This window comes from Sus scrofa, chromosome 3 (genome assembly GCF_000003025.6).
Source record: "Sus scrofa isolate TJ Tabasco breed Duroc chromosome 3, Sscrofa11.1, whole genome shotgun sequence".
NCBI classification, from domain to species: Eukaryota; Metazoa; Chordata; class Mammalia; order Artiodactyla; family Suidae; genus Sus; species Sus scrofa.
Window position 1 is genome coordinate 111793700 of NC_010445.4, and position 26910 is coordinate 111820609.

The window sequence follows — 26910 nt, forward strand, 5'->3', positions numbered from 1 at the left end:
GCAGCACAGCGGGAACTCCTCCAAGCCCCCTTTCATTGTGTTTCGGTTCACTAGTGGCTGGATCTGCTGGGGGCTGCCCTGTGACGGAAGCCAGAGTCATTCTCCCGCGGCCCGAGGCAAGGATTCCTTTGTCTCCCAGTCTGTCTTCAGCTCGGACCGCGCCGCGGTGGCCGGGAGACTCTCACATCCGCCCGGCTCTGTCCGCCTCACGCTCGGTGGTCACAACAGAAAGCCAGGATTCAGCGCTCGGGAGCTACGCCCAGACCTGGGGACCCGCACTCCGGAGGCTCGGGTAGAGGCCGCGTGGGAACCGCGGGGGCCCGGCGATCCTCACCGCGCAGGCGTCAGATTTCCCTTCCGGACACTGCAATTCCCATAAGGCCGTGCAGCGTCCCCTTTGCCGCCGGTCCTCGGGAGCTGCGCCCGCTCGGAGAGGGCTCGGGGACGCTCGCCGCGCTGCATTATGGAATACATAGTCTAATAGAAAACGTCCTAGGGCACAAACTCCCGACCAAGCCCACGTGTTTACCTTGTGCCCTGGGGGGACGTCAGTGAAGAGTAGCTATCAGATTTCGTCATAAAACGGCGACCAGACAGGCGGCGCCATCTTCGAACTTGGACTTCCGGAAGGACTTTGGCGAGGGTGAGTGAACCGCAGGGAGTGTGCGGGGCCCCACGATTACTCTTCCTCCTTCTTTTTTGGTAGCGCTAAGGTATTGGGAACCAACTCCCCGCTCCGCTTTTCCCTCTCTGCACAGCATTGCGACCTCTAGCCCCTGGGCTCCTACGGAAACCGTCGTGCTCCCCACCTCCTAACCCATAGTGGCAACCGTGCATCCCCCCGTCTCTGCTTTCCTCGGGTCTTGCCTTCTTTCCTCACTTGGTGTCCGTAACACTGCATCCTGTGTCCCGACTCTGTGCTGCCTACATTGCGACCCTCGGACTCTGCGAACCTATTGTAGTTCTTACCCAGACTTAGGAAAACTCGGGGCTCGCTTCCCGAACAGACTGGTGGTGAAAGCTACACCCTCGCCCAGGACTGAGGAACGGCAGGCGAGGTGGTAGTGGCGGTAGCGGGTCAGTCTTCTCATTCTGTGGCCGGCTCTTCCTCAGTGAGGCTCTTCTAACCCTGGGGGTTGTGCCCCGCGCGCTGCAACCCCATTGGCGCAGCCAGGGGCCAGTTATGTTTCCCTGTTTTGTCCTTTTATCCCGAGGCAAGTTGGCTTTCTGTTGGGAAGGGAGAAGGTGGTGACTTCAGCTTCTTCACCTATGGTAACTCACTTTGTTAGAGGGGTGTAGGGTATGGCCAAGCCTCTTGGCTCCAGCGGCAGGTTGTTACACACTGAAGTCATTATTGTGCCTTCCTCTCTTTTTGCCATTCCTTCTTATCAACTGCAGTATTATTTTCTTAATATTCCTTTAGTATTCTTTTCTTAATAATTTTCTTTAAATTGATTTAATTTTGGAGTTCCCTTGTGGCTCAGCGTTGTCACTGCAGTTTCTCAGGTCGCTGCTCTGGCCGGGGGTTCTTCTCTGGCAGGGCAACTTCCACACGCCCCAGACGCGGCTCCCCGCCCCCTCCCTTTTTTCTTTAATTTTAAGTGGTTTAGTCTTGATCTAAGCAATGTAGATGAAACCATGGAAACCATGGGTTTCATGGACTAGTGATAGTTTTGTCTTTTTAGGGCCACAATGCTGGCATATGGAGATTCCCAGGCTAGGGGTTCAGTCGGAGTTGTAGCTGTAGGCCTGCACCACAGCCACAGCAATACTGGATCTGAGTCCTGGCCAGGACTTACACCACAGCTCAGGGCAACACCAGATCCTTAACCTACTGAGCAAGGCCAGGGATCCAACCTGCGTCCTCATGGATGCCAGTTGGGTTCATTAACCTCTGAGCCACTACGGGAACTCCTGACTAGTGATAGTTTTTTTAACAAGTTAAAATAAAAACGCAATTAGTTGGGAGTTCCTTTCGTGGCTTCGGCGGTTATCAAACCCAGCTAGGATCCACGAGGATGTGGGTTCGATCCCTGACCTTGCCCAGTGGGTCAGGGATCCCGAGTTGCCATGAGATGTGGTGTAGGTCACAGATGCAGCTCAGATCCTACATTGCTGTGGCTGTGGTGTAGGCTGGCAGCTGTAGCTCTGAGAACTTCCATGTGCCACAGGGTATGGCCCTTTAAAAAAAAAAAAGGCATAAAAATAAAAACACAATTAGTCAAGAAAATCATTTTATTTTGTATCACATAAGTCATCCTCCATACCACCAATTGCACCATAGGAACACTTTGGGAGATAATGTATTAGCCCAAACAATGTCTGTGCATAAAGTGCTTCGATACTTGAGAACAGTGTTATCTCATCATTTTCTTTGGCCGGGGAAGTCAGGCTGGCAGCCTGGGAGCAGCATGTGAACCACACAAGCTGGGATGCAGATGTAAACTTTTATAAACTCTAGTACAGATTTACTAAACATTTTTGGAGTTCCCGTGGTGGCGCAGTGGTTAACGAATCTGACTGGGAACCACGAGGTTGCAGGTTCGATCCCTGCCCTTGCTCAGTGGGTTAACGATCCGGCGTTGCCGTGAGCTGTGGTGTAGGTTGCAGACGCAGCTCGGATTCTGCGTTGCTGTGGCTCTGGCGTAGGCCGGTGTCTACAGCTCCAATTCAACCCCTAGCCTGGGAACCTCCATATGCCGAGGGAGCGGCCCAAGAAATGGCAAAAAGAAAAAAAAAAAAAAAAGCAGATTTACTAAACATTTTTGTGTCCAAAATTTGTGTAGTGAAAACGTAAATGGAAATTAACGACCTCCCTGCTGCCTTTTATGAGAAATAAATCTTCATAGAGAAGTTAGTCATTCAATCAACAGGTTAATTATGGCACTTACCATGTACCAGATTCTGGATACTATAGTGAATCAGGTAGACAAGATCCCTATCTTATGACACTTTCAGGAAGATATGTATTTATACGAAAATTCTAGATGGGCTAAAGAGCTAAATATAAGATCCAAAACTAAAAAAATTCACTAGAAGAAAATAAAAGAGAACATGGTTTTAACAGTGGGATAGGAGATGCTTTTTTTTTTTTCTTTTTTTGGCCATGCCCATGGCATTTGGAAGTTCCTAGTCCAGGGACTGAATCCTTAACTGGTAGGTCACCAGGGAATTCCAGAAAATGCCCCCCACTTCTTTCTTTTTTTAGGCCAAATTTGCAGCATATGGAAGTTCCCAGGCTAGGGGTCAAATCGTAGCTGCAGCTGCTGGGTTCTATGCCACAGCCACAGCCACACCAGATCTGAGCCCTGTCTGTGACCTACACCACACAGCTCACAGCAATGCTGGGTGTTTAACCCACATCCTCATGGATACTAGTCATATTCATTACCACTGAACCACAACATGAACTCCCAGGAAATGCCTTTTTTTTCTTTTGGTCTTTTTGCCTTTTCTAGGGCCGTTCCCGCAGCATATGGAGGTTCCCAGGCTAGGGGTCTAATCAGAGCTGTAGCCACAGGCCTACACCAGAGCCACAGCAATGCGGGATCCGAGCTGCCTCTGCAACCTACACCACAGCTCACAGCAATGCTAGATCCTTAACCCACTGGGCAAGGCCAGGGATCGAACCCGCAACCTCATGTTTCCTAGTCGGATTCGTTACCACTGTGACACGACGGGGACTCCTGGAAATGCCTTTTTAAAACACAAAACAGTTCCCTTGCTGCACAACAGGTTAAGAATCCGAGTTGCCACCCCCGAAGCTGTGGCATAGGCCTCAACTGCAGCATGGGTTTGATCCCTGGCCTAGGAACTTTCACATGCTGTGGGTGTGGCAAAAAACAACAACAAAACCCTTCACAAGATAAACAGAAGCCATAAAATAGAAGATTAAGAAATTTAACTCATGAAATTTAAACGTCATGGAGTTTAAACTTCAGGAGTTCCCACTGTGGCACAGTGGGTTAAAAATCTGACTGCAGCAGCTCAGGTCGCTGCTGAGGTGCCAGTTTGATCCCTTGCCTGATGTTGCTGTTGGCCCAGTTGTAACGTAGGTTGCAGCTGTGGCGAGAACTTAGTCCATAGCCCGGGAACTTCCATGTGCCACAGGTGTAGCCATAAAAGAAGGAAAAAAAAAAAAACCAAAAAACTTCATTTAGCAAGAAACTAAGTTTTGAAAAGGTAGAGAAAATATTTGTTACATAAATAGCATAACTCCACAGATCAATAAGGAAATGATTAATTTGTCCTATGGAAATATGGGCAAATTATATGCATAGGCAGTTTATAAAAAGGTATAGATATCCAACATGTAAAATTGCTAACCTCAATTGTTATTGGGACAGTGCAAGTAAAAACAACAGAGAAGAATTCTTGCACCCATCAGATTGGCAAAAATGAAAGATTGACAAGGGTGTGCTAAAATGGATATATCCGTTTTTACAGTTAGTGGGGGTATAAATTGATTTTCATTTTGGTGAGCTCTTTGACAATATCTAATAAATTTTGAAATGTCTATATCCTTTAACCCAGTACAGTAATTACACTTCAGACAATTATTCTAGAAGAAGAATTTTTCATTAAGAGATCTATACTAGAATATTCCTTGCAGTATTATTTGTAATAGTATTGTAACCCACTTGTCCATTAAATGGGAAATATCTATAATCCTATGGAATACCATATAGTAACTAAGAAGAATGAGATAGATATATGTTTACTGATATGGAAAAATCTTTAAGACATAAAGAAGTTCTCTTTTTTTTTTTTGTCTTTTTTAGGGCTGCACTCAGGGCATATGGAGGTTCCCAGGCTAGGGGTCCAGTTGCACCACAAAAGGAATTCCCAGGATTGCTCCTAACTAATCCCCATTTAACTAGCTCTCTTTGTTAACTGATATTCCTCATTTCCACTAGTTGAACTGAATGTTTGCATTGATTCCTCACATTTTTTGTGTCAGTTGATTTGTCATTATATAATTGTGATACATATTTAAATTTTAAGGAAATTTAAGTATGTTAAGAGTTAGTTTCTGGGGGTTCCCCTTGTGGCTCAGTGGTTAACAAATCCGACTAGGAACCATGAGGTTGCGGGTTCGATCCCTGGCCTTGCTCAGTGGGTTAAGGATCTGGCATTGCTGTGAGCTGTGGTGTAGGTCACAGATTCGGCTTGGATCCCACGTGGCTATGGTGTAGGCCGGTGGCTACCACTCCAATTAGACCCCTAGCCTGGGAACCTCTGTATGCCTCAGGAGCGCCCTAGAAAAGGCAAAAAGACCAAAAAAAAAAAAAAAAAGTTAGTTTCTATTAAAACTAAGTTGAAATAGCAGAGGCACAGATGTATTATTTTTTTTTTATATCCTACACATGTTTATAACTGTTTTGTGTCAACTAGATGTTTTTAAAAACAATTCTAAAAAAGAAAAGGGCAAACTAAATTGAATACTTTAGAAAGACAAAGGTCATGAGTTTGTAAACAAGCAAAAAAGCTGCCAAATAGGTGTGAGACAACTGTGAAAGACTGAGGAAATTTTGTAAAATCTGGAATGTTACTGCCCTTGAATTACTTCTCAGGAAAAGAGAATGTTTCAAGGGGTGTCCTTGTGGCTCAGCAAGTTAGGGATCCAGCAACACTGCAACAGCTTGGATTGCTGCTGTGTCTCAGGTTCCATTCCTGGCCCAGGAACTTCTACATGCTGCCCACATGGCCAAAAAAAAAAAAAAAAAGAGAGTGTTTCAGGAAACCAGGGGTAAGTAGCCTTGGTGCTGCTGAGAGGTCAAGTTAAATGAGACTGAGTGTCTCCATTGGACTAATTGACACAGTTATTGATCACTTTAGCTTCAGAGACGAGTTGGGAGCAATATCCTAGTTAGGACGAAGCAAGATAATTAAAACATGTCAAAGGCAGACAACTCTTAACAGTGGACTGAGGGAGAGGAGGATGTTAGTTGGAGAGGGAATGTGGGTTGAGGGATAGTTGCATTTGTGTTAAGGTGAGAATTAAAAACATTTAAATCCTATTTGGAAGGAACCAGTGGAAAGGAAAAGCATAAACAATTCCAGTTTCTTTGGGGGGGGGTGCAGGAGGGGGCATGGGGCTAGAATACAAGGGGAACCTTTGGCCCTAGAAGGTGGATGAGGGCTCAGAGGTAGAGAGTGTTAGGTTACTTGACAAGAAATTGAAGTATGGTGTTTGGCTTTTGTTACAGAAATCTGAGGCTAAGTCATCTGCTGAGAACTTAGAGGATCGACTAGAGAGAAAGTGTCATTGCTGGTGCTCAACAGCTTAGCTGCACTCAGGGATAGGATGGGTGGTTGGTTCATCCAGGGCTTGAATTTTGCCAGGCCCATGGAACAAAAAGACAAAAAGAAAGGAAGTTCATAATATGAACAAGAGTCTGATTTTTAAAAAAAGGATTCTAAGCTAGGTGGGATGTGGCTAACAGATGAGAAGTTGGAGAGATGAGTGGGTAGTGAATTAATATGGCTGAAAATACTTGATAGTAGTTGAGCAGTTTAGCTGTAACGACGGGAGGCTGTGATCAGACAGTGGATGTCTTTGTGATTTCAGAAGTCAGAAAGCTTTTTTTGGCTGCAGCATATAGCAGCTTGGTGTAGGATCTCAGTTCCCAGACCAGGGCTTGAATTGGGGCCAGCAGCAGTGAACCTCAGTCCTAACCACTAGACTATCAGGAACTCCAGTTAAAAGGTTTTCTTTGCTGACAAATCCAGGGTGTGGCAGTGGAGGGAATAGCTGAATGTTAGGAGCTTCAAAGAACAAGGTTTACACAAGCTAGGGAGGCCTGTTGGTCAAGAAGTGGCACTGGAGGAATTCTCTGGTGGTCTAGTGGTTAGACTTGGTGCTTTCACTGCTGCTGGCCTGAGTTCAAGCCCTGGTCTGAGAACTGAGATCCCACATCATTGCATGGCCCAAAAAAAGGGCACCAGAGAGGATTTGAGAAGACACTGATCCTACTTTCTGTCTGGGATAAGTGGGATATGAGAAAATGGGCAGCGTCTACTTGAGAGCCTGGAAAGCTGGAAATTTCATTTTCTGTATTTTTTTTTTTTTTTTTTTTTTTTGTCTTCTAGGGCTGAACCTGGGGCATATGGATGTTCCCAGGCTAGGGGTCTAATTGGATCTGTAGCCACTGGCCTACGCCACAACCACAGCAACCAGAACCACAGCAACGCGGGATCCAAGCCTAGTCTTCGACCTATACCATATCTCATGGCAACACCAGATCCTTAACCCACTGAGAGAGGCCAGGGATCGAACCCGAAACCTCGTGGTTCCTAGTCAGATTCATTAACTACTGAGCCAGGAACTCCTCATTTTCTGTGATTTTTTCATTCAAGATTCTGAATATTATTTAGGGCTTGCCAGTCAAATGTGCTCTTGAAGAACTCAAATTTGGGCCTGAGTTTAGAGAGAGACAGGCTAGTGCAGATGGTGGTAGTGATAGGGTTCTGGATCCAGGAGCCAGAGAAGAGTATTCCTCAGTTTTTTACTTTTTTTTTTTTGTCTTTTTTTTTTTTTGTCTTTTTGTGGTTGTTGTTGTTGCTATTTTTGGGCCGCTCCCGCGCATATGGAGGTTCCCAGGCTAGGGGTTGAATCGGAGCTGTAGCCACCGGCCTACGCCAGAGCCACAGCAACGCAGAATCCGAGCTGCATCTGCAACCTACACCACAGCTCACGGCAACGCCGGATCGTTAACCCACTGAGCAAGGGCAGGGACCGAACCTGAACCTCATGGTTCCTAGTCAGATTCGTTAACCACTGCGCCACGACGGGAACTCCAGTTTTTTACTTTCTGATTATTGTAGAGGCAGCTTATTTATATGGAGGCATCACCTATGGCAGGGGCTTTTGTTTTGTTTTGTTTTTTTGGTAGCGCCCATGGCATGTAGAAGTTCCCGGGCCAGGGATGGAAGCACCATAGTAGTGACTCAAGCCACTGCAGTGACAATGCGGGATCCTTAACCCGCTCCACCACAGGAGAACTCTGGCAGGGGCTTCTTGATTGAACAGGTGGCTCCCCCCTTGATTTAGGAGACTGCGGTTCTTGAACCAGCAGCTGTAAATAACTTCTCACTTGATCTTGGTCAAAGATCAAGAATCAATTGTAAGCAACTTCTCAATTTGACAGACACTTGTTTCTAAATTTTTTCCCCCAACCCTTCCAGTGATCCTCTGTGGAGGCCCTTCTCAAACCTGAGTGTGCTTCAGAATCGCCTGAAAGGCTTGTTATAACGTGAAATGCTGGCCCCATCCCACAGTTTCTGATTCAGTAGGTCTGGGATAGGTCAGGAGATTTGTATCTAACAAATTTCTAAGTGATGCTGATGCATCACTGGGACCACACTAGAGAACCACTGATGTGAACCATTTAATACCCCAAAATAAATCCCGTTTGGGTTGAACTGGAGAGAGAGGATTCCATTCTGTGCAACTGAACTTTGACCAATATAGAGGTCAACCATCATTTTATTCACATCTTCTCTGTCTTTATCTACATGATCTGTTAGTGATTTTAAAAAGTAGTTCTTAGGAGTTCTCTGGTGGTTCCTTGGATTAGGGAGCCAGCATTGTCATTGCTGTGGCTCAGGTCTCTGGTGGTGCAGGTTCTATCCTTGGGCACAGCCGAAAAAAAAAAAAAGGTAATTCTTGTATTTTCTTTTTTTTTTTTTTTTGTCTTTTGTCTTTTTTGTTGATGTTGTTGTTGCTATTTCTTGGGCCGCTCCCGCGTCATATGGAGGTTCCCAGGCTAGTGGTTGAATCGGAGCTATAGCCACCGGCCTACGCCAGAGCCACAGCAATGCGGATCCAGCGCGTCTGCAACCTACACACAGCTCACGGCAACGCCGGATCGTTAACCCACTGAGCAAGGCAGGGACCGAACCCGCAACCTCATGGTTCCTAGTCGATTCGTTAACCACTGCGCCACGACGGAACTCCATTGTATTTTCTGAAGATTTTGCTTTATACATTTTGATGCTGTTATTTAATGTCAAAGGTTCATACCATTTATGTCTTTTATATGATTTGAAGTTTTATTCATTATAAAGTGCTCCTTTTTTCCCATTTAATACTTTTTCCCCCTGAATTCGGTTTCACTATTACCATTGAAACTCCTTTTTTTTTTTTTTTTTGCTTATATTGGCCTGTGTATTAAAATTTTTTTTTTCATTATTTAAAGTTTTATCAACATATAGTTGATTTATAATATGATAGTTTCTTTCTTTTTTTTTTTTTTTTTGTCTTTTGGTCTTTTTAGGGCTGCACCCGCGACATAGGGAGGTCCCAGGCTAGGGGTCCAATTGGAGCCATAGCTGCTAGCCTACACCACAGCCACGCCAGATCTGAGCCATGTCTGTGACCTACACCACAGCTCACAGCAACACCAGACCCTTAACCCACTGAGCGAGGCCAAGGATCAAACCTGTAACCTCATGGTTCCTAGTTGGATTGGTTTCCACTGTGCCATGATGGGAACTCCTATAATGTGATAGTTTCTGTAGTACAGCAAAGTGATTCAGATTCTTTTCCCATATAGATTATCACAGAATATAGGATAGAGTTCCCTGCGTCATACAGCAGGTCCCCATTGGCCAGTCATTGCATACCACAGTGTGCATATGCCAATCGCAAGCACCCAGTCCATCCCTCCCCACCACCCTTTGGTAACCTTAGGTTTGTTTTCAAAGTCTAGAAACTTTCTGTACTGGAAATGAGATCATTCGTGTCCTTATTTTTTTAGGGCCAAACCCTAGGCATATGGGAGTTCCTGGGCAAGGGGTCGAATTGGAGCTGTAGCTGCCTGCCTACCCCACAGCCATAGCAACTTGGGATCCAAGCTGCATCTGTGACCTGCACCACAGCTCATGGCAATGCTGAATCTTTAACCCACTGAGCAAAAGGCCAGGGATTGAAACTGTGTCCTCATAGATGCTAATCAGATTCATTTCCACTGAGCCACAATGGGAACTTCATCACTAATCATTTTTATCTCTTTGCAATCTATGTGGTTTTTCTCAAACATCTTTCATATCACTGATTCTCTTTTCAGTAGCATAGTTTCAACATTTTAGTCTCTGGTTTTATTTCTTTGACATTATACATATATGTAATTATTATCTATTATTGTTATTTTGTTTTTTAGGGCTGCACCCGCAGCATAGGGAGGTTCCCAGGCTATGGGTCAAATCGGAGCTGCAGCTGCAGGCCTACGCCACAGCTACAGCAACTTGGGATCCAAGCTGTGTCTCCATCCTACACCACAGCTCACCTCAATGCTGGATCCCTAACCCACCGAGCGAGGCCAGGGATTGAAGTCGAGTCCTCATGGATACTAGTCGGGTTCCTTACTGCTGAGCCACAATGGGAACTCCCTGATTGTATTCTTTTACTCAGTTTCTCTCCTTATGACCGCCAGCTCATTTTTTACCTCGCCATCATTTATCTCTTCTTTGAGCTCTTATTTCTTGGATTCCAGTCTCTGGCTTTTTTAAAAGTATGGAAGAAGCTTTTGTTGGAAAATTTCTTGTTTTGTGGAGACTTTCTTTGAAAGGGTACTTTTCATCTTTTTTTGTTTGTTTGTGTCCTTTTTACTCCTTCTGTAGTGTCTGTGTATGGGTTCTATTTGCTTGTTTCTGCTTATTACTAACTTTGAATGGAGCAGTTCTCTCAGGGCTTGCTATTTACCAAAGAGCAGTGTAGGTGGATTCTCATTGACCTCTACTTGTTTTGGCTTTGTTACATTGTATCTTTGACACATGATGTTTTAGTGTATCTTTAGCACCTGACTTAGAGGGTTGACTATTATATAGTTCATAATTTAATTATAACAGGAACTTTAATTTGTATGATATTTTTTGTGGTATTTGTATTAGCATGCTTTTCCATTGAGGTTGATGAATTCTTCATCCTTAAGATGTATATGGACCTGTGGGAGAGGTTCTTCCTGGGATCTGAGCTATTTCTCCCCTTTTGTCAGACAAGTAGGTTATTCTGGCCCAAAACAGGGCTTTTGTAGAGTTTTTATGGTACTCAGGTTTTTGGTTTGGTAGTCAATATTTGTTTATCTCTGTCAGTTTACTTTGGCCCGTGGTTCAAAGTTGCACAGTTGATTTCCTGGGTTTGAAGAAAATGAAGATTGATGACCATTTTTTAGTCCATTCTTCAATGTGGAAATGGCACTCAGAGGTTCAGGGATTGAACCATGCCACAGCAGCAACCAAGCCATAGCAGTGACAACTGCCAGATCCTTAACCCACCGAGCCACCAGGAAACTTGAAAATGGTCTCTTATTGTAGTAGGATGTCCCTTAATTGTCTCACAGCCTATCACCTCCCTCATCCAGCTGAAAGATTGCTAGCAGGATACAAGAGAATTGTTTTACTTATTCTTTTTTTTTTTTTTTTTTTTTGCCTTTTTGCGTTTTCTAGGGCCCCTCCCATGGCATATGGAGGTTCCCAGGCTAAGGGTCTAATTGGAGCTGTAGCCACCGGCCTACACCAGAGCCACAGCAACTCGGGATCTGAGCTGTGTCTGTGACCTGCACCACAGCTCACAGCAACGCCGGATACTTAACCCACTGAGCCAGGCCAGGGATCGAACCCATAACCTCATGGTTCCTAGTCAGATTCGTTAACCACTGAGCCATGACGGGAACTCCTTGTTTTACTTATTCTTAAATAAATCTGTTCCTTGACTAATATTCGCAAAGATGGACATTAACAACTCTAGTCATTCTGTCCTCCTCTCAATTTGCACTAAACTTTATAGTGTCTGACGGCAGCTATTCCTTGTTTCCTATTTTAGAAACTTGTGGCCTTTCCCTAAATTCATAAAAGATGATTTATTTTTTTTCTCTCTTTTTCTTTTCTCTTTATCTCTTCCTTTTTTTTTTTTTTTTTTTTGAGAAGGAGAGGGTGATTCATTGGGTTTCAGGGAGAGGAATTAGTAATTGTTCATTCACTTCAATATCCTTTGAAGAAACCTTATGAGCTTTATTATAGTAAATCATGTAAGTAAAGAACCTAGTACGGTACCTGGCACATAGTGAGCATTTAATAAATTGTAGCTTTATTGTTGTTTGTTCGTTGTCGGCTCCATTAGCATGTAAGTTTCATGAGGGCAAGGACCTTGTCAGTTTTGTTTATGGTCATATTTACAGTTCCTAGAATAGTGCCTGACATAGAGAAGATGCCTAGTAATTATTGTTGAATGAATGAGTGATCAGGGAGCTTGGGTGGGGGATGGCTGTGAGGAAAGATAGGAGAGTAGAAGAATCTGAGCCAGGGCAAGTAGCTTTTACCCTCTACTCATTTGTCTGTCTCCGTACACAGGGGCAGCCATTTTAAGGGGCGCTGATGGATACCTACGGGGTCGGCTGCGTTGCCCTGGGGGAGGCCGGCCCCGTGGGGAACATGACTGTGGTAGACTCTCCTCGGCAAGACATGCTAGACCAGCTTGATGTCAAGGCCTCTTCAGAGACAAGAAGTGTGGAGGCTTCCATCGAGATGTCATTACCGACCCCTTTGCCTGGATTTGAGGATTCTCTTGATGAGAGGAGGCTCCCTCCAGAACAGGAAAGCCTCTCCAGAGTGGAACAGCAAGGTATGTCCCTTGACCTTTCAGCTTTTTATCTCCCCCTGCTCAGCTTAAGATGAATGAGAGCAGGTTGAGCTCATAGGACCTTACAAACCTGGGTCTGGTGTAAACTGTTCCAAGAGGTTTGCGCTCTGGTCCCATCTCATGACCCATAATCTTCTCCACAGATCTTTCTTCAGAGATGTCAAACATCCCAAAGCCTAGGGCCTCACAGCCTGGCCAGAAGAGAGGTGGGAGGCCACGGAGAGGCCCCCAAGGCCCCAGCCGCCTAATCCTCCATCAGCCCCTCTGGTTCCTGGTCTCTTGGATGAGCCCAACCCTCTGTCTACCCCCATGCCTAAGAAACGAAGTCGAAAGTCCAAGGCAGACCTGCTACTGCTGAAGTTGTCAAAAGACCTGGATCAGCCAAAGTCTCCGCCTCCAAAGAGGCCCCCTCCTGGGGAACGGCCCCGCCGAAGGGCTGCCCAAGTGTAAGAATTGTGGGACACAGCTGGGGATTGGGGATTGAGGCGGGTGGCTGGGGTGAAGGGATCAGGGTGGAGCAGATGTTGGAGAGCTGAGCAGACCGGGGTGTGGTGTCAGGCATACACCTGGTGTCTGGGTTCTAGGAACCTGAGCAATCTTTTAGCTCTTGCCACAGCAGCTTTTATCTGTTCCTGTTTACGAGGTCCCTTTCTGTGCCTTGTATCTCATCACATTTTCCACAATTCCTCCAAGTCTCCATTAGAGTTTGATTAAAGCCCAGTGTATGTCAGTATATTTGTGCCCTCTGTCCTTTCCCCTTGCCCTCAGTGATCTTTGGTACAGTGAGACGTGCTTTGGACTTGGAGTCAGAAGACCTGGGTTCAGACTCCACTTATGTGGTCTGGATCATCTAGGCCAAATCGCTTAACTTCCCTGGATTTCTGTTTCCTCATCTGTCAAAGGGGGAGGGGAAATTAATAGCTGCTTCCCAGGTCACTGGGAGGGTCCAGCGAGATATGAGTCAGTCCAGTGTTGGGCTACGTGGGCTCTCAGTTACGTGTCTGTGAGTATGGCTCTGAATCTGCTTTATCGCACAGGGCGCTCCTGTATCTTCAGGAGCTGGCTGAAGAGCTCTCAACAACCCTGCCTGCTCCAGTGTCTTGTCCTGAGAGCCCCAAGGTGGACAGCCCCACCAAACCGAAGAAAAGCCAGCAGCAGGCAGCCTGTCACAGTGGAAAAGAAGAGGATGACACGGCACAGGATGAAGATTTCATTCTCCAGGTGGAGGCGGAAAATGGAGAAGAAAGTGAGGCCCCAAGCGAGAGCTCGTCTGACCCTGAGCCCGCAGTGCCCCGAAGCACCCCACGAGGATCCACTGCAGGGGTAACCTGAACAGACAAGAACGTGAATGGGGAAATCATTGGTAGACTTAGCAGGGGGTCAGCAGGGGGCTCAGCAGGAACGCTCTGGCCTAGTCACTAGGATGCCAGGACAGGTAAAAGAAGAAAGGAGCCACTTCAAACACAGTTGAGATTGTGGAAACTGAGGGTGTAAGTAAATGAGATTAATTGTTGACATACTGAGCCTCTACTCTGTGTGAGGAAACACAAACATGAATGATACAAGGTCCTGCATCACAGAGCTCACAGCGTCAAGAGTGCTGCACTAGGCGTGAACAGTGTGCTTTCGGTGTAGAGAGGAAGGATGATTAACTGCTTAGACCTCACACAGAAGGTGTAGTTGAGCTAGGTCCTAAAAGGAAGAGAAGTTTGCCAGAGAGGATGCTTTCCCCAGAAATTGGTTATGGCTGCAGCTTAGGGCCTGGGGTAAAGTGGTGGGGAAGATTAAACTAGAAGGGATGAAAGGGCTAAAATTGGTAGGAGCCAACAAAGGGTGTGTGGGTGTGGGTGTGTGTATGTGTGTCGTTAAGGTAAAATAGACATATAACATAAAGTTTACCATTTAATTTAATTTATTTATTTATTTAGTCTGTTTTCTAGGGCTGCTCCTGCTGCATATGGAGGTTCCCAGGCTAGGGGTCTAATCGGAGCTGTAGCCACCGGCCTACACCACAGCCACAGCAACCCAGATCCGAGCCGCATCTGTGACCTACACCACAGCTTATGGCAACGCCGAATCCCTTACCCACTGAGCAAGGCCAGGGATTGAACCCACAACGTCATGGTTCCTAGTTGGATTCGTTAACCACTGAGCCACAACGGGAACTCAGGTTTACCATTTTAAAATGTATAACTCAGTGACGTTTAGTGCATTCACAGTGTAGGGCAACCATTACCGCTATCCATTCCAAAATTTTGTCATCCCAAACAGAAAAACAGGTAATTTGCAGGTGACAGTAGAAGACAGCTTTGATTCTCCAGGTGAGAGGTAGTAAGGGTCTAAATTAGGCGGTGAAGGAAGAGAAGATGGTGGGGGTGCGGGGGGGGGGCAGATACAAGAGATAGATGAGAATTTAACACCGCTTGGGAGTTGAAGAAAGAAGGGAGTAGGTGTTGAGCTGAGACGGTGCTCTCATATGCTGAGCTTGGGAACACAGGCAGACTGCTGGCTGCAGGAGGGGTGAAGGTGGGCAGGCGAGGGGATGATTTTACTTGCTGGTATGCTGAGTCAGAGGTGCCGGCGGGTCATGGGCTGTCTGTCTGGGACATCTGGTTGCTAGTCATATATATGGGACCAGTGCCTTACTTTTCCCAAGTGCAGCATTTAAGGGCACACCAAAACCCTCAGTAATCAAGATAGGTGTATGTATTTTGTCTTTTTAGGGCCACACCCATGGCATATGGAGTTCCAGGCTAGGGGTTGAATTGGACCTGTAGCCACCAGCCTACCCCACAGCCACAGAACACCGGATCCTTAACCCACTGAGCGAGGCCAGGGACTGAACCCGCGTCCTCATGGATGCCAGCCAGGTTTGTTAACCACTAAGCCACCACAGGAACTCCACGAGATAAATATATTGATATAACATTTTAAAAATCAAAATTAATACAACAAATATATAATGAAGAAAATATCACAATTTTTTTTTTTTTTTGGCTGCACTTGAGACATATAGAAGTTCCTAGTCCAGGGATCAGATCTGAGCTGCAGCTGCAACCTATGCCATAGCTGTGGCAACACCACATCCTTAACTACTGTGCCAGGCCAGGGATCGAACTGCAGAGACAGCGACAGATCCTTAAGCTTGCTGTGCCACTGCAGGAACTCCAAAAATATCACTATTTTAAATAAAGTCAGGAATTATATTATCAACATTTCCTTTTGCATCAGGCTCTAATATAGCTCAGCACCACACTGCATGAGTCTAGAGTTTGTAGGAAAGTCGAAACTGAGTAAAGTATATGTTTACTAAGATGCAACGTTGGTAAGCATAAAAATGTTGGTCAAAGCCGTGAGACCTGGGATGAGATTCTCGGGAGTACAGGTGGAGTAGACAGAGGGACTCTGGGAATTGCCATCACTGACCAAGCCTATCGGAGGAGGGAGAGCCTGGGAAGGAACACTAGAGAGGTGGGAGGGGTGGGGAGAGACTACGCCTTAGGGCAGGAGTTTCCAGGAGCAAAGGGAAGTCCTCTGAATCAAGTTCCGAGGACACGCCAAAGAAGACCAGCAGCAAGTAGATAACAGGTTTTGCAGTTTTGAAGGATAATAAGCCGAAGGCGTAGAAGTCATTGTAACAATTGAGATACAAATCTTTTAAGGTGCTGATGGGGAAAAATTTAGTGAGGTAGTGCCAAGAGAAGTAAAATCTAGGAAAGCTGCCTCCCTGGGACTTTCTCCAGCCTAGAAAATTCTCTCCCTGACACTTTCTTGCATTTGATCCTCAGAAGCAGAAGCCACAGTGCCGGGGAGTGGCTCCTAACGGCTTACCAAACCACATCATGGCTCCTGTTTGGAAGTGCCTGCATCTCACCAAGGACCTGTGAGGCTTAGGGGACGGGCAGGGGGTGCCGGGGATGAAAGGAGGTGGAATGGAAAGGACCATCTAGAAGGGGGGCCGTGGGAAGGAGGGGAGGCGCCCACAGGGCAGAACACTGTGAAGACATTCTAAATAAGGCACTGCTCCAAAGGCAGGGGCCCTAGAGCTGTGCTGTCTGATGTGGTAGCCACTAGCTGCATGAGGTCATTTACATTTAATATTAAATTAGTTAAATATAATTAAAAGCACAGTTGCTCAGTTGCACTAGCTACATTTCAAGTGTGCAGTAGTTACTTGCAGCTGTTGGCTGGAGTGTTAGCACAGATAATAGATTGCTTCCATTATCCAGAAAGTTTTATTGGGCAGCACTGCTCTAGAATTTCCCTCCTCCTTCCTTCATGCTTCCTCTGTTCCTCCAGCCGAGAACAGAAACATTCATACTGGGAGTTTGCAGAATGGATTCCTTTAGCCTGGAAGTGGCACTTATTATCTGAACTGTAAGTAGACTCCATTTGTTACTTGAGAGTCTGGAGGGGGTGACACCACGGGTGGCGGAAGAGTGAACAGAGGACTTTGGATTTATAATGGGGATCCCGGGATGGGTGAAAATCTGCCAGATTCAGGCTCTTCCCTTTTCCTTCCCCTAGTGAGGCGGCTCCCTACCTACCCCAGGAGGAGAAGTCTCCGCTGTTTTCTGTGCAGCGTGAAGGACTTCCTGAAGATGGCACACTCTACCGCATAAACAGGTGAAGATTACATCGCTTTTTCTGATTCTGGGAAAGGGAAATAGGAAAAATGAATGTCGCAGGGGATAAGAGATTGGCCCTGTTCTTGTCTTAATGCTGGTCCAGTTGGTCCCAGGGGTAGCCAAGCTGGCTAGATCTGTCCACCCCCTCCAATTCACAGTGCTTATCACTACTGGCCACACTGCAGGAGAAGAGGGAGGTTGGAGGTTAAACCAGTTTTCAAGGTCAGTTCTACTTGGGTAGACTTGGACAGACTGGCCCTAGAGAGAGCAGTGTGGTAGAGCAGAATGCAGGGCGTGTCGTCTTTGGAGGTGGGCCTAGAAAGCGGGACAGACTTTAGAAAGGAGAGACACAAAGGATGTGTAGGACCTGTAGACTGTGATTGATATTCTGGCTTGGGCTGAAGTCTGTTCACACTAGTTCCGAGTGGTGCTACCATCCTGTCCACTTTATTTATTTATTTATTTACTTTTGTCTTTTTAGGGCCGTGCCCACGGCACATGGAGGTTCCCAGGCTAGGGGTCTAATCGGAGCTGTAGCCGCTGGCCTACACCAGAACCATAGCAACGCCAGATCCGAGCTGGGTCTTCGACCTACACCATAGCTCGTGGTAATGCCAGATCCTTAACCCACTGAACAAAGCCAGGGATTGAACCTGCAACCTCATGCTTCCTGGTCAGATTCGTTTCCAATGTGCAACAACGGGAACTCCTTAAGGCAATTTTTTTTTTTTTTTTTTTTTTTGGGCCATACCTGGAACACTTGGAAGTTCCTGGGACAGGGATTGAACCCACATCATAGCAACAACCCAAGCCACTGCAGTGACAATATCAGATCCCTAACCTGCTGTGCTACAAGGGAACTCCTTAAAGACAATTTTTTTTTTTAGAGCAGTTTTAGGTTCACAATAAAATTGAGAGGCGAGTACAGAGATTTCCCATATATTCCCTGCCCCATGTGCACAGCCTTCCCCATTATCAACATCTGTCACCTGAACGGTACATTTGTGATACTTGAGGAACCTACATTGACACAGCGTAATCGCTCAAAGTCCATCACTTACCTTTGGGTTCACATTCTGTGGGTTTGGGCAAAAGCCTGTGGTCATGTATCCATTGTTAGGGTGTCACACAGAGTATCGTCACCACCCTAAAAGTACTCTGTGTTCTGCCTATTCATCCCCCACTTCTTCCAGCCACAACCTCTGGCTGTTACTGAATTTTTTTTTTTGGCTGCACCTGTGGCACGTGAAAGTTCCTGGGCCAGGGATTGAACTTAAGCCACAGCTGCGACCTATACCACAGCTGGGGTGATCTGGATCCTTAACCTGTTGTGCCACAGTGGGAACTACTACTGATCTTGGTATTGTCTGCATAGTTTTGCCTTTTCCAGAACGCCATATAGTTGGAATTATACAGTATGTGGTCTTTTCAGATGAGCTTCTCTCACTTAGTAATATGCGTTTGTTTTCAGATGAGCTTCTTTCGCTTAGTAATAAGCATTTAAATTCCCTCCATGTCTTTTCATGACTTGATGGCACATTTCTCTTTAATGCTAAATAATTGAATTGTCTGGTGGTATCACAGTTTATTTATCCATTTACCCACTGACATCCTTACTACTTTTTATTAACTCTTTTCTTCATCTCATGTTTGACTTTTCTCCAGATTTAGCTCTATCACAGCCCACCCAGAGCGCTTGGATGTGTCCTTCTTCACGGGGGGACCGCTCTGGGCTCTGGACTGGTGCCCAGTGCCTGAAGGGGCAGCAACTTCGCAGTATGTGGCCCTTTTCTCCAGCCCTGACATGAATGAGACGCACTCAATGAGCCAGCTTCATTCGGGGCCTGGGCTGCTCCAGCTGTGGGGCCTTGGGACTTTGCAGCAGGAAAGCTGGTGAGGTGGGGCTGGGACATTGCCATGGGAGGGTGGTTGAGAAGGAGAAAAGGATGGGGCTGAGCAGGGTACAGGGCAGGGCGAGTGCTTGGACTGAGTTGCCACAAGGGGAGCCCAGACTCTGGCAGCTCCAGGCCCCTCCTTCCTACCCATTCTCCCTACCTGCTCTCCCTCCTCAGTGCTGGCAGCAGAGCCCACTTTGTCTATGGAATTGCTTGTGACCACGGCTGCATCTGGGACCTCAAGTTCTGCCCCAGTGGAGCATGGGAACTTCCAGGCACCCCTCGGAAGGTACCTCCCAGAGATTGTGGAATGGCCCTGGGACTCAGAGCCGGGACAGATAGGCTCTGGGTCTTGCCATAGTAGGAGGAGGAGAGGTTGGAAAGGGGTGGGTAGATTCTTTCAGGCAACTCCATATCATATTTGCAGGGACCAGAACCTCAAAGATATCTGAGAGGTGCCTAAAGGCAGCCTGTAGCCTCAGCACAGATCTGGTCTCACCCTCTAGGCTCCTCTCCTACCCCGGTTGGGTCTCCTGGCTCTTGCCTGCTCAGACGGAAAGGTGCTGCTCTTCAGTCTGCCCCATCCTGAAGCCCTGATGGCTCAGCAGCCTCCGGGTGAGTAGTGCAGTGGGGAGAATGGGGCTGCTGGAGTTGTGGCCAGAGCTTGGCAGGACCTGTCTCTCTCCCCTGAAACTCCTCCGGCTCAGTCTCTCTAGTAAAAAGCCGTACCCATCAGACCTCCCATTCTGACTTCACACATGTGGTCCCTGACGGCTCTTTGGCAGCCTGCGTGCAGTCCTCTGTTGCAGGCTTAGCACTGTGCTCCCACCCTGTATCTCCCCCTCTTCCCGCTCTCCTGTGCTCTGAGGTCTTCCCCCTCCTGCTGCCGTGGTAAATTGGCTGCAGGAAGAGCTGCCGAAGACGGAGGCTAGTGCCTCCCCTTCCCCTGACCCTGTCCTCAGCCTCTCCTGCCCTCATCACCACACATACTCATAAACATACCCACTTTGTTGTGAAGAGGAGAGGATATAGAGCTGAAGGTGAGCTGAAGAGCCAAGGGTCAGGGGAAGGCAGCTCCTATTTGTTGGATTCACTTGTTTTTCAACAGCACTGAGCATTTAAAGAAGAGGGCACCCCGGTTTGGATCCTGAGGGATCCAGTGTTTGGTGGTCTGGTGGAGGAGTGGGCCCAGGAGGGAGTGGGGAGCGAGGGAGTGAGCAAAGAGACGCAGAGACAATTCTTGCAGGGAGTTGGGCTGTGAAGGGGGTTGTATAAATGAGGGTGGTGGCTGGAGGTGGATGAGGGGTAAAGAAAGGCTTTGGTTGGTTTGGTTGGCTCAGACAGGAGACCAGGGTGCATGTTTAGGTGTGCACGTAAGAGTGACCCAGCAGGGGGAGAGCAATGGGCAGCGCAGGAGAGGGGAGCATAATCAAGGGAGCTACTCTGGAGGAAGCAAGCAGAGTGGAAGGGAGGCCTTGCTGATAGGAGGAAGGGCATGACCAGGTGGAACAGGAGGAAAGAAGAATCCGGGGGCAGACAATTTGCCGGCGGAAAGCGGGGCGCGTGAGGGAAAGGGCGTCATTGAAAGGGCGGGGTGCTGACCCAAGAGCAAGGCCTGGTTGGGACCTCAGGCCTCTGGACAGAGCGTCAGCACCTGCTCTTCCTCCCTCACAGATGCCATGAAGCCTGCCATCTATAAGGTGAGTGAGGAAGCGCTGTCCTAGCCGAGGCTCCATCTTCGAGAGCCTCCCTTACCGATTCCGCAGTGAGTCTCCCTCCCCTCTGACGTCTCCACATCCCGCCGCGTTAAACTCTGCTTTGAGCCTTCATTCCCAACAGTAGTATCCCGAACCCTAGTCTTGTCTCTTCTGTCCCTGCAGGTCCAGTGTGTGGCAACCCTTCAGGTGGGGTCCATGCAAGCTTCAGAGCCCTCAGAGTGTGGTCAGTGCCTTAGCCTGGCCTGGATGCCCACCCGGCCCCACCACCACTTGGCTGCTGGATACTATAATGGTAAAAAACCAACATGTGAAGAGCTGTTGCTCTTTAAACTTTATATATGCTTGTCTTTTGGTTGTTGTTTCCATTTTGGTTTGGTGTTCAATATTATATGATTATAAATATTGATGCAATGTAAAAAAATACCAAAAAAATTCACTAGAATTTTTCTACTCGGAGAAAAAATAATAAAAGTAGACGAACAGGAGTCCCTGTCATGCCTCAATGGTTAACAAACCCATGAAGACTCGGGTTCGATCCCTAACCTCACTCAGTGAGTTACGGATCTGGTGTTGCCGTGAGCTGTGGTGTGGGTTGCAGACATGGCTCGGATCCGCATTGCTGGGACTGTGGCATAGGCTGGCAGCTACAGCTCCGATTTGACCCCTAGCCTGGGAACCTCTATATACCATGGGTACGGCCATAAAAAGACAAAAAGACCAAAAAAAAAAAAGTGGATGAACATCATTTCATGCAGTTCTCTGTGCATGTATAAAGATAAAAAGATTAGAAGGTATCATACTCTAGAAGCTTTTAAATTAAATGGTATTAAATTTAATTATCTAATTTTATAAAAGAAAAAGGCAAGTGAAACTGATTAGCTAAGCTTCTATTAAATGTTCATTCATTGTACAGATATTAGTTCTGTAATATATTCTAAGATTAAAAAGGGAAAAAAATAGGAATTCTTTGGTAGCTCAGTGGGTTAAAGACCTGGCATTGTCACTGCTGTGTCACCACGGCATAGGTATGATTCCTGGTCCAGGAACTTCTGCATGCTGTGTTGCATGTACCAAAAAAGGAAAAAAAAATAATGATTATATATATAATTAAATAATTGGCATTATTAGGTTGTTGGTTGGCTTTTTTTTGGAGGGGGTGGAGTGCAGTGGCTTGAAGGCGGGGTATCAGTTCCCTGACTAGGAATCCCTGGTCCTGGTGGTGAAAGTGCTATATCCTCAGGAACTCCCCAGGTTGGTGGTGGTTTTAAATGATCATTTCACTTTTAGACATATGGATAGACTTTCTGCTAGAGGGACAAGGAAATTAGCACTCTCACACTGCCTCCTGTTGTCCCTCTCACCATCTTCTAATTGCATTTCTTTTGGTGGTATTATTCTTACATTGTGAAGGTATTTGGTACTCAACGTTGTTTCACTATCTTAGTTTCCAAAGTTACTTAATCTTTTTTTTTTTTTTTTTTGGCCACACCTGCAGCATGCAGAAGTTCTGGGTGATCAAACCCACATCTCGCAATGATGCGAGATCCTTAACCCACTGAACCACCAGGCAACTCCCATAGTTACTTAATCTTAACTCTGTATTGATATGATTGTGTCTCTCCATCAGTCCATTCATCTCAGTCTCCCCATCCACTGCTGAATTACTTATATTGCTTGCCCGTAAATCGCCGTCAGGTTTTTTTCAAGAAAGGCTCATAAGTGCTACATTTCTTGAGTTTATATATAAAAGGGGTTATAGCTTCACATCTTTCCCCCAACTTTTGTTGATTAAATTCTTGCTGTTCTTTAATTTATCTTTCACTTTTATCAGAGTTATCCTTTTGATTACCTCGTCCTCTGCCAGCCTGGTCAGGGGTCAGCTTGTTTTGGATCAGCTGTGTTAGTTTCTCTGTGTCTATCTGTTTTCTGTCCCTCTACATTTTGTTTCTTTTGGCTCCTTGCCTTTTCTTTTTGCCTTAGAGCAGAGTTGGCAAACAGCTTGGTAAAGGTTCAGATAGTGAATATTTTATGCTTGTGGGCTGTTTGGCCATTGTTGGAGCTATTCAACCCTGCTGTTGTAAAGGGAGAACCACCACAGACCTTAGGTACATGAATGGGTGTGGTTGTATTCCAGTCACACCGTATTTACCAAATCACGCAACAGGCTGTTTTTCATCCATGGGCCGTCGTTTGCCAACCCTTGTCCTAGAGGGTTTATACTTTAAAATATTTATATTTTAACCTTTATTTAGTAAAGAGTAGAGGGTATTGGATGCATTCAGCCTATCCTTCAAGTGCAGACCCCAGAGTAAGGTATTACCTTTTTGTTGATGAGAATTGGAACTAAAAATGTCAGGTTGAATCTCTGACCCATGGAGAGAATGTTGGCTGCTAATCACCATCCCGATGGCCTTTCATAAGGGATCAGAGCTGCAGGTAGAAGGAGTCAGAGAAAGAAACTAGAGCGAGGAAGAGAGAACCCGGCCTTAACACCTTCATGTTCTGTCCCTACCTCAGGCATGGTGGTTTTCTGGAACCTTCCCACGAACTCCCCCCTGCAGCGGATCCGGCTCTCCGACGGCTCCTTGAAGCTCTACCCTTTCCAGTGTTTCCTGGCCCATGACCAGGCTGTGCGTACCCTCCAGTGGTGCAAGGCTAACAGGTATAGGGCAGGAGAGTGGCGGACGTGGGAAGGGAAGACTGGAACTGGCTGACTCTTCCAGACTTGTTCAGATGTGATCTCCTCCCTCTTCTCCCACCTTTGCACAGTCATTTCCTAGCTTCCGCAGGGAGCGACCGGAAAATCAAATTCTGGGACCTTCGACGACCTTATGAACCAATCAACTCTATCAAGCGCTTCTTGAGTACAGAACTGGCCTGGCTGCTTCCCTACAATGGTGTCACCGTGGCTCAGGACAACTGTTATGCCTCGTACGGCAGGATGGAGAGAGGAGGAGTTCTGGGGACAGGCCCTAAGGGTTGGGGTGCACTATGTCAGATTACTGTGGGGAGATGAGCGTTAAGGGTTGTTTCACTGAGGGAGTGTGAATTCTGGGAGAAGAAATGAATCTTGAAAAAGGAAGGTTTTATTTTCTCTTTTTCTTAAAGTTATGGACTCTGTGGAATTCATTATATCGATGCTGGTTACCTTGGTTTCAAGGCCTACTTCACTGCTCCTCGAAAAGGCACTGTCTGGGTGAGCCACTCTCTTCCAAACCTTCATTACACAGGACAGTGGTTCCTTTCCTCACCTAGACATGGTCAGAAGGGGGCAGTAGTTTGGATCAAAGGAGAAGATAGGCGTGTGGTAATTGTATCATCAAGAACATGGGTGATGGAGTTCCTATTGGAGCTCAGCTGTAATGAACCCGACTGGTATCCATGAGGACGCGGGCTCAATCCTTGGCTTTGGTTGGTGGGCTGAGGGATCTAGCGTTGCCATGAGCTACAGTGTAGCTTGCAGATGCGATTTGGATCTGGCATTGCTGTGGCTGTGGCGTAGGCCGGTGGCTACAGCTCTGATTCCTAGCCTGGGAACCTGCATATGCTACGGGTGTGGCCCTAAAAAGACAAAAAAAAAAAAAAAGAGAGAGAGTATGGGTGATCACACAAACCCGCATTTGTTTGTGTGACTGTGTCTTCCCCGCTTCAGACTGTGCAGTTGTTACCAGTTCACAGAGATGAATGAATGAATCAATCAATCAATGAAAAAAATCTGTCTTTTCCTATTAGAGTCTTTCCGGGTCCGACTGGCTTGGGACAATAGCTGCAGGAGACATATCTGGGGAGCTCATTGCAGCTATATTGCCTGATATGGCACTGAACCCAATAAATGTCAAGCGACCTGTAGAGCGAAGATTCGTAAGTATATGAATGTTTAATAGCAGCAGCATCTCTTGGGTCCTGATCCTCATGACCTTGCAAATTAATGCTACCAATTGGCAGTAGAGTACAAACTAGTACTAGGTCTCCCAGCCCTGATTTCTCCCTAGAATTCTCAGTGCAGAGTTGTGCGTAATCTTCCCTACCCTAGTGCATCTGAACTGGGTTGAAATATACGACTTTCTTCCACCTTTAAGTTTCTCCTAACCAAACCAGTTTTCTCTCTTACTTTTATTCAGTCTTCAGTGTAAGAGGGCCTAATCTTATTGTCTCCTTTGTAGCCTATATATAAAGCAGATCTGATGCCATATCAGGACAGGCCTGAAGGTCAAGACCACTCTTCCACTTCGTCTGGGACCCCCAACCCTCCCAAGGCTCGAACTTATGCTGAAACTGTCAACCATCATTACTTGCTCTTTCAAGACACAGATTTGGTAAATTAAAGCCAGGAGAATGGGGACGGCATTAGAAACAGTAGAAAACTTGAGTCTTTGAATCGTAGGGAATCCTAGAGAGTTCTAGCTCAAAGATACAGAACTAAGAAGCTGCTCACTTTCTCTGCTATTACGCTTCTCCTCTCCAGAGTTCGTTCCACGGTCTGCTCCACAGAGAACCGATGCTGCGCATGCAGGAAGGCGAGGGGCAGACACAGCTCTACCTGGACAGGCTGCAGCTGGAAGCTATTCATAAGGTAGGAACTTGTCCCTCATCTTCACCATCCTTCGTCTCATTTCCTCCCACCTTGGGCCTGTGAGCAGTGAAGTGGGAGATGACCAGGTAGTGGAGGTGGCAAAGGAGGGGTAACAGCTCCCGCACCCCCATCCTCCTGAGCGTGATGGGCGTACTTCACTTGTTGTCTTTTCATCCCCACTCTCACCCCATCACGGTCCTGTCCTTTCAGACTGTGGCCCATTTTTCTGCACTTACAGCGAGGACTCACCCCAAAGCACCAACTGCAAGCGTCTCTTTTGTTTTCTGTTCTCTTCACAGGTACGTTTCAGCCCAAACCTGGACTCCTATGGATGGCTGGTCTCTGGGGGGCAGTCAGGGCTGGTTCGGATCCATTTTGTCCGTGGACTCACCTCTCCACTGGGCCATCGTATGCAGCTTGAAAGCCAAGCCCACTTCAGTGCTATGTTCCAGCCGGCCTCCTCTGTTGAAAGGCCTGGCTTCCCTCCAGCCAGCCATCGCCTTCTGCCCAGTCCCTAGTGGTGGTCCCCAGAGGACCCTCGGAAGGAAGTCCGCCAAGAACAGTTGGCCTCATGCACACAGCCGTGGGAACTGGGGCCTTTCTGGACAGTGATGCTGCCAGGCCCGGACCTTTAGACCTGCCTCCCCGGGACTCCTTAGATCCCTCTCCTTCCACAGACTTCGCCTGTCATCACGGCCCCCCGCGGGCAGGGGGGCTCTCCTCCACAAACTCTTGAGGCTCCTCAGCTTAAAACTACAACTCACGAGAAACACTCAGGCCTGACCTAGGCTTGGGAGTCAAATTGCTCATATTGAGCATGTTGTGAAGTGAGGAAAGCTAAGTAAAGGTACTGGGTGTTTTTGAGACCACACGTGAGTGGGTGTTTGGAGAACGGGAAAGGGTATCTGCATGAAGGCTCCTGTCTGGCTGTATTCCTAGGACCCAATGTTACTGCCTTCGCAGCCTCCTCTTTAGAGTCCCCAGCACACAGGCCCGTGACGGGGTGATGGTTACCTATTGGACTGAAACTGCTTAGAGTACTTGCTTAACTGGGGAACACCACAGACACCTTGCCAGCAGAACAGTGTTTCAGATCTTACTTGCGCCTGCTTCTGGAATATTCCCGGTCACTGGTCATCCGACTCTTCTTGAGCACTCCCAGACAGTCACGTTTTTAAAATCCTCCTTTATATCAAGGCAAAGAGTATACCTTTATAAATTTTTCCATGGGTATTAGGAAATCTAGTCACTCTTCCCTGTGATTGCCCTTTTAAGTATTTAAAAATAGTTATCATGTGTTTCCCAAGCCTTTTCTTCTCTAGATTAAATATCTTCAGTTACTTTAACCATTCTTTCACACGTCATGATTTTTGATCCTTCATGATACTGTCACCTTGTTGACTTATTAAATGTGTTTAGCTGCTTTATTTCAACTCTCTATAGGGGAGGTGTTGAG

General features: G+C 46.8%; 1 protein-coding gene across 1 annotated transcript; it reads left to right on the forward strand.

The window, feature by feature from the left end:
- Positions 1–26802, forward strand: GTF3C2 (general transcription factor IIIC subunit 2). Its single transcript, XM_021087690.1, is given in 20 exon segments — positions 1–643; positions 12352–12622; positions 12784–12867; positions 12870–13086; positions 13678–13963; positions 16429–16523; positions 16940–17017; positions 17168–17266; positions 18934–19161; positions 19341–19452; positions 19670–19778; positions 20838–20863; positions 21044–21173; positions 23399–23543; positions 23651–23812; positions 23990–24077; positions 24614–24742; positions 25045–25197; positions 25347–25454; positions 25754–26802. Coding segments are annotated over 19 exon segments (2715 nt in total). The 5' UTR covers positions 1–643; positions 12352–12375; the 3' UTR covers positions 25973–26802.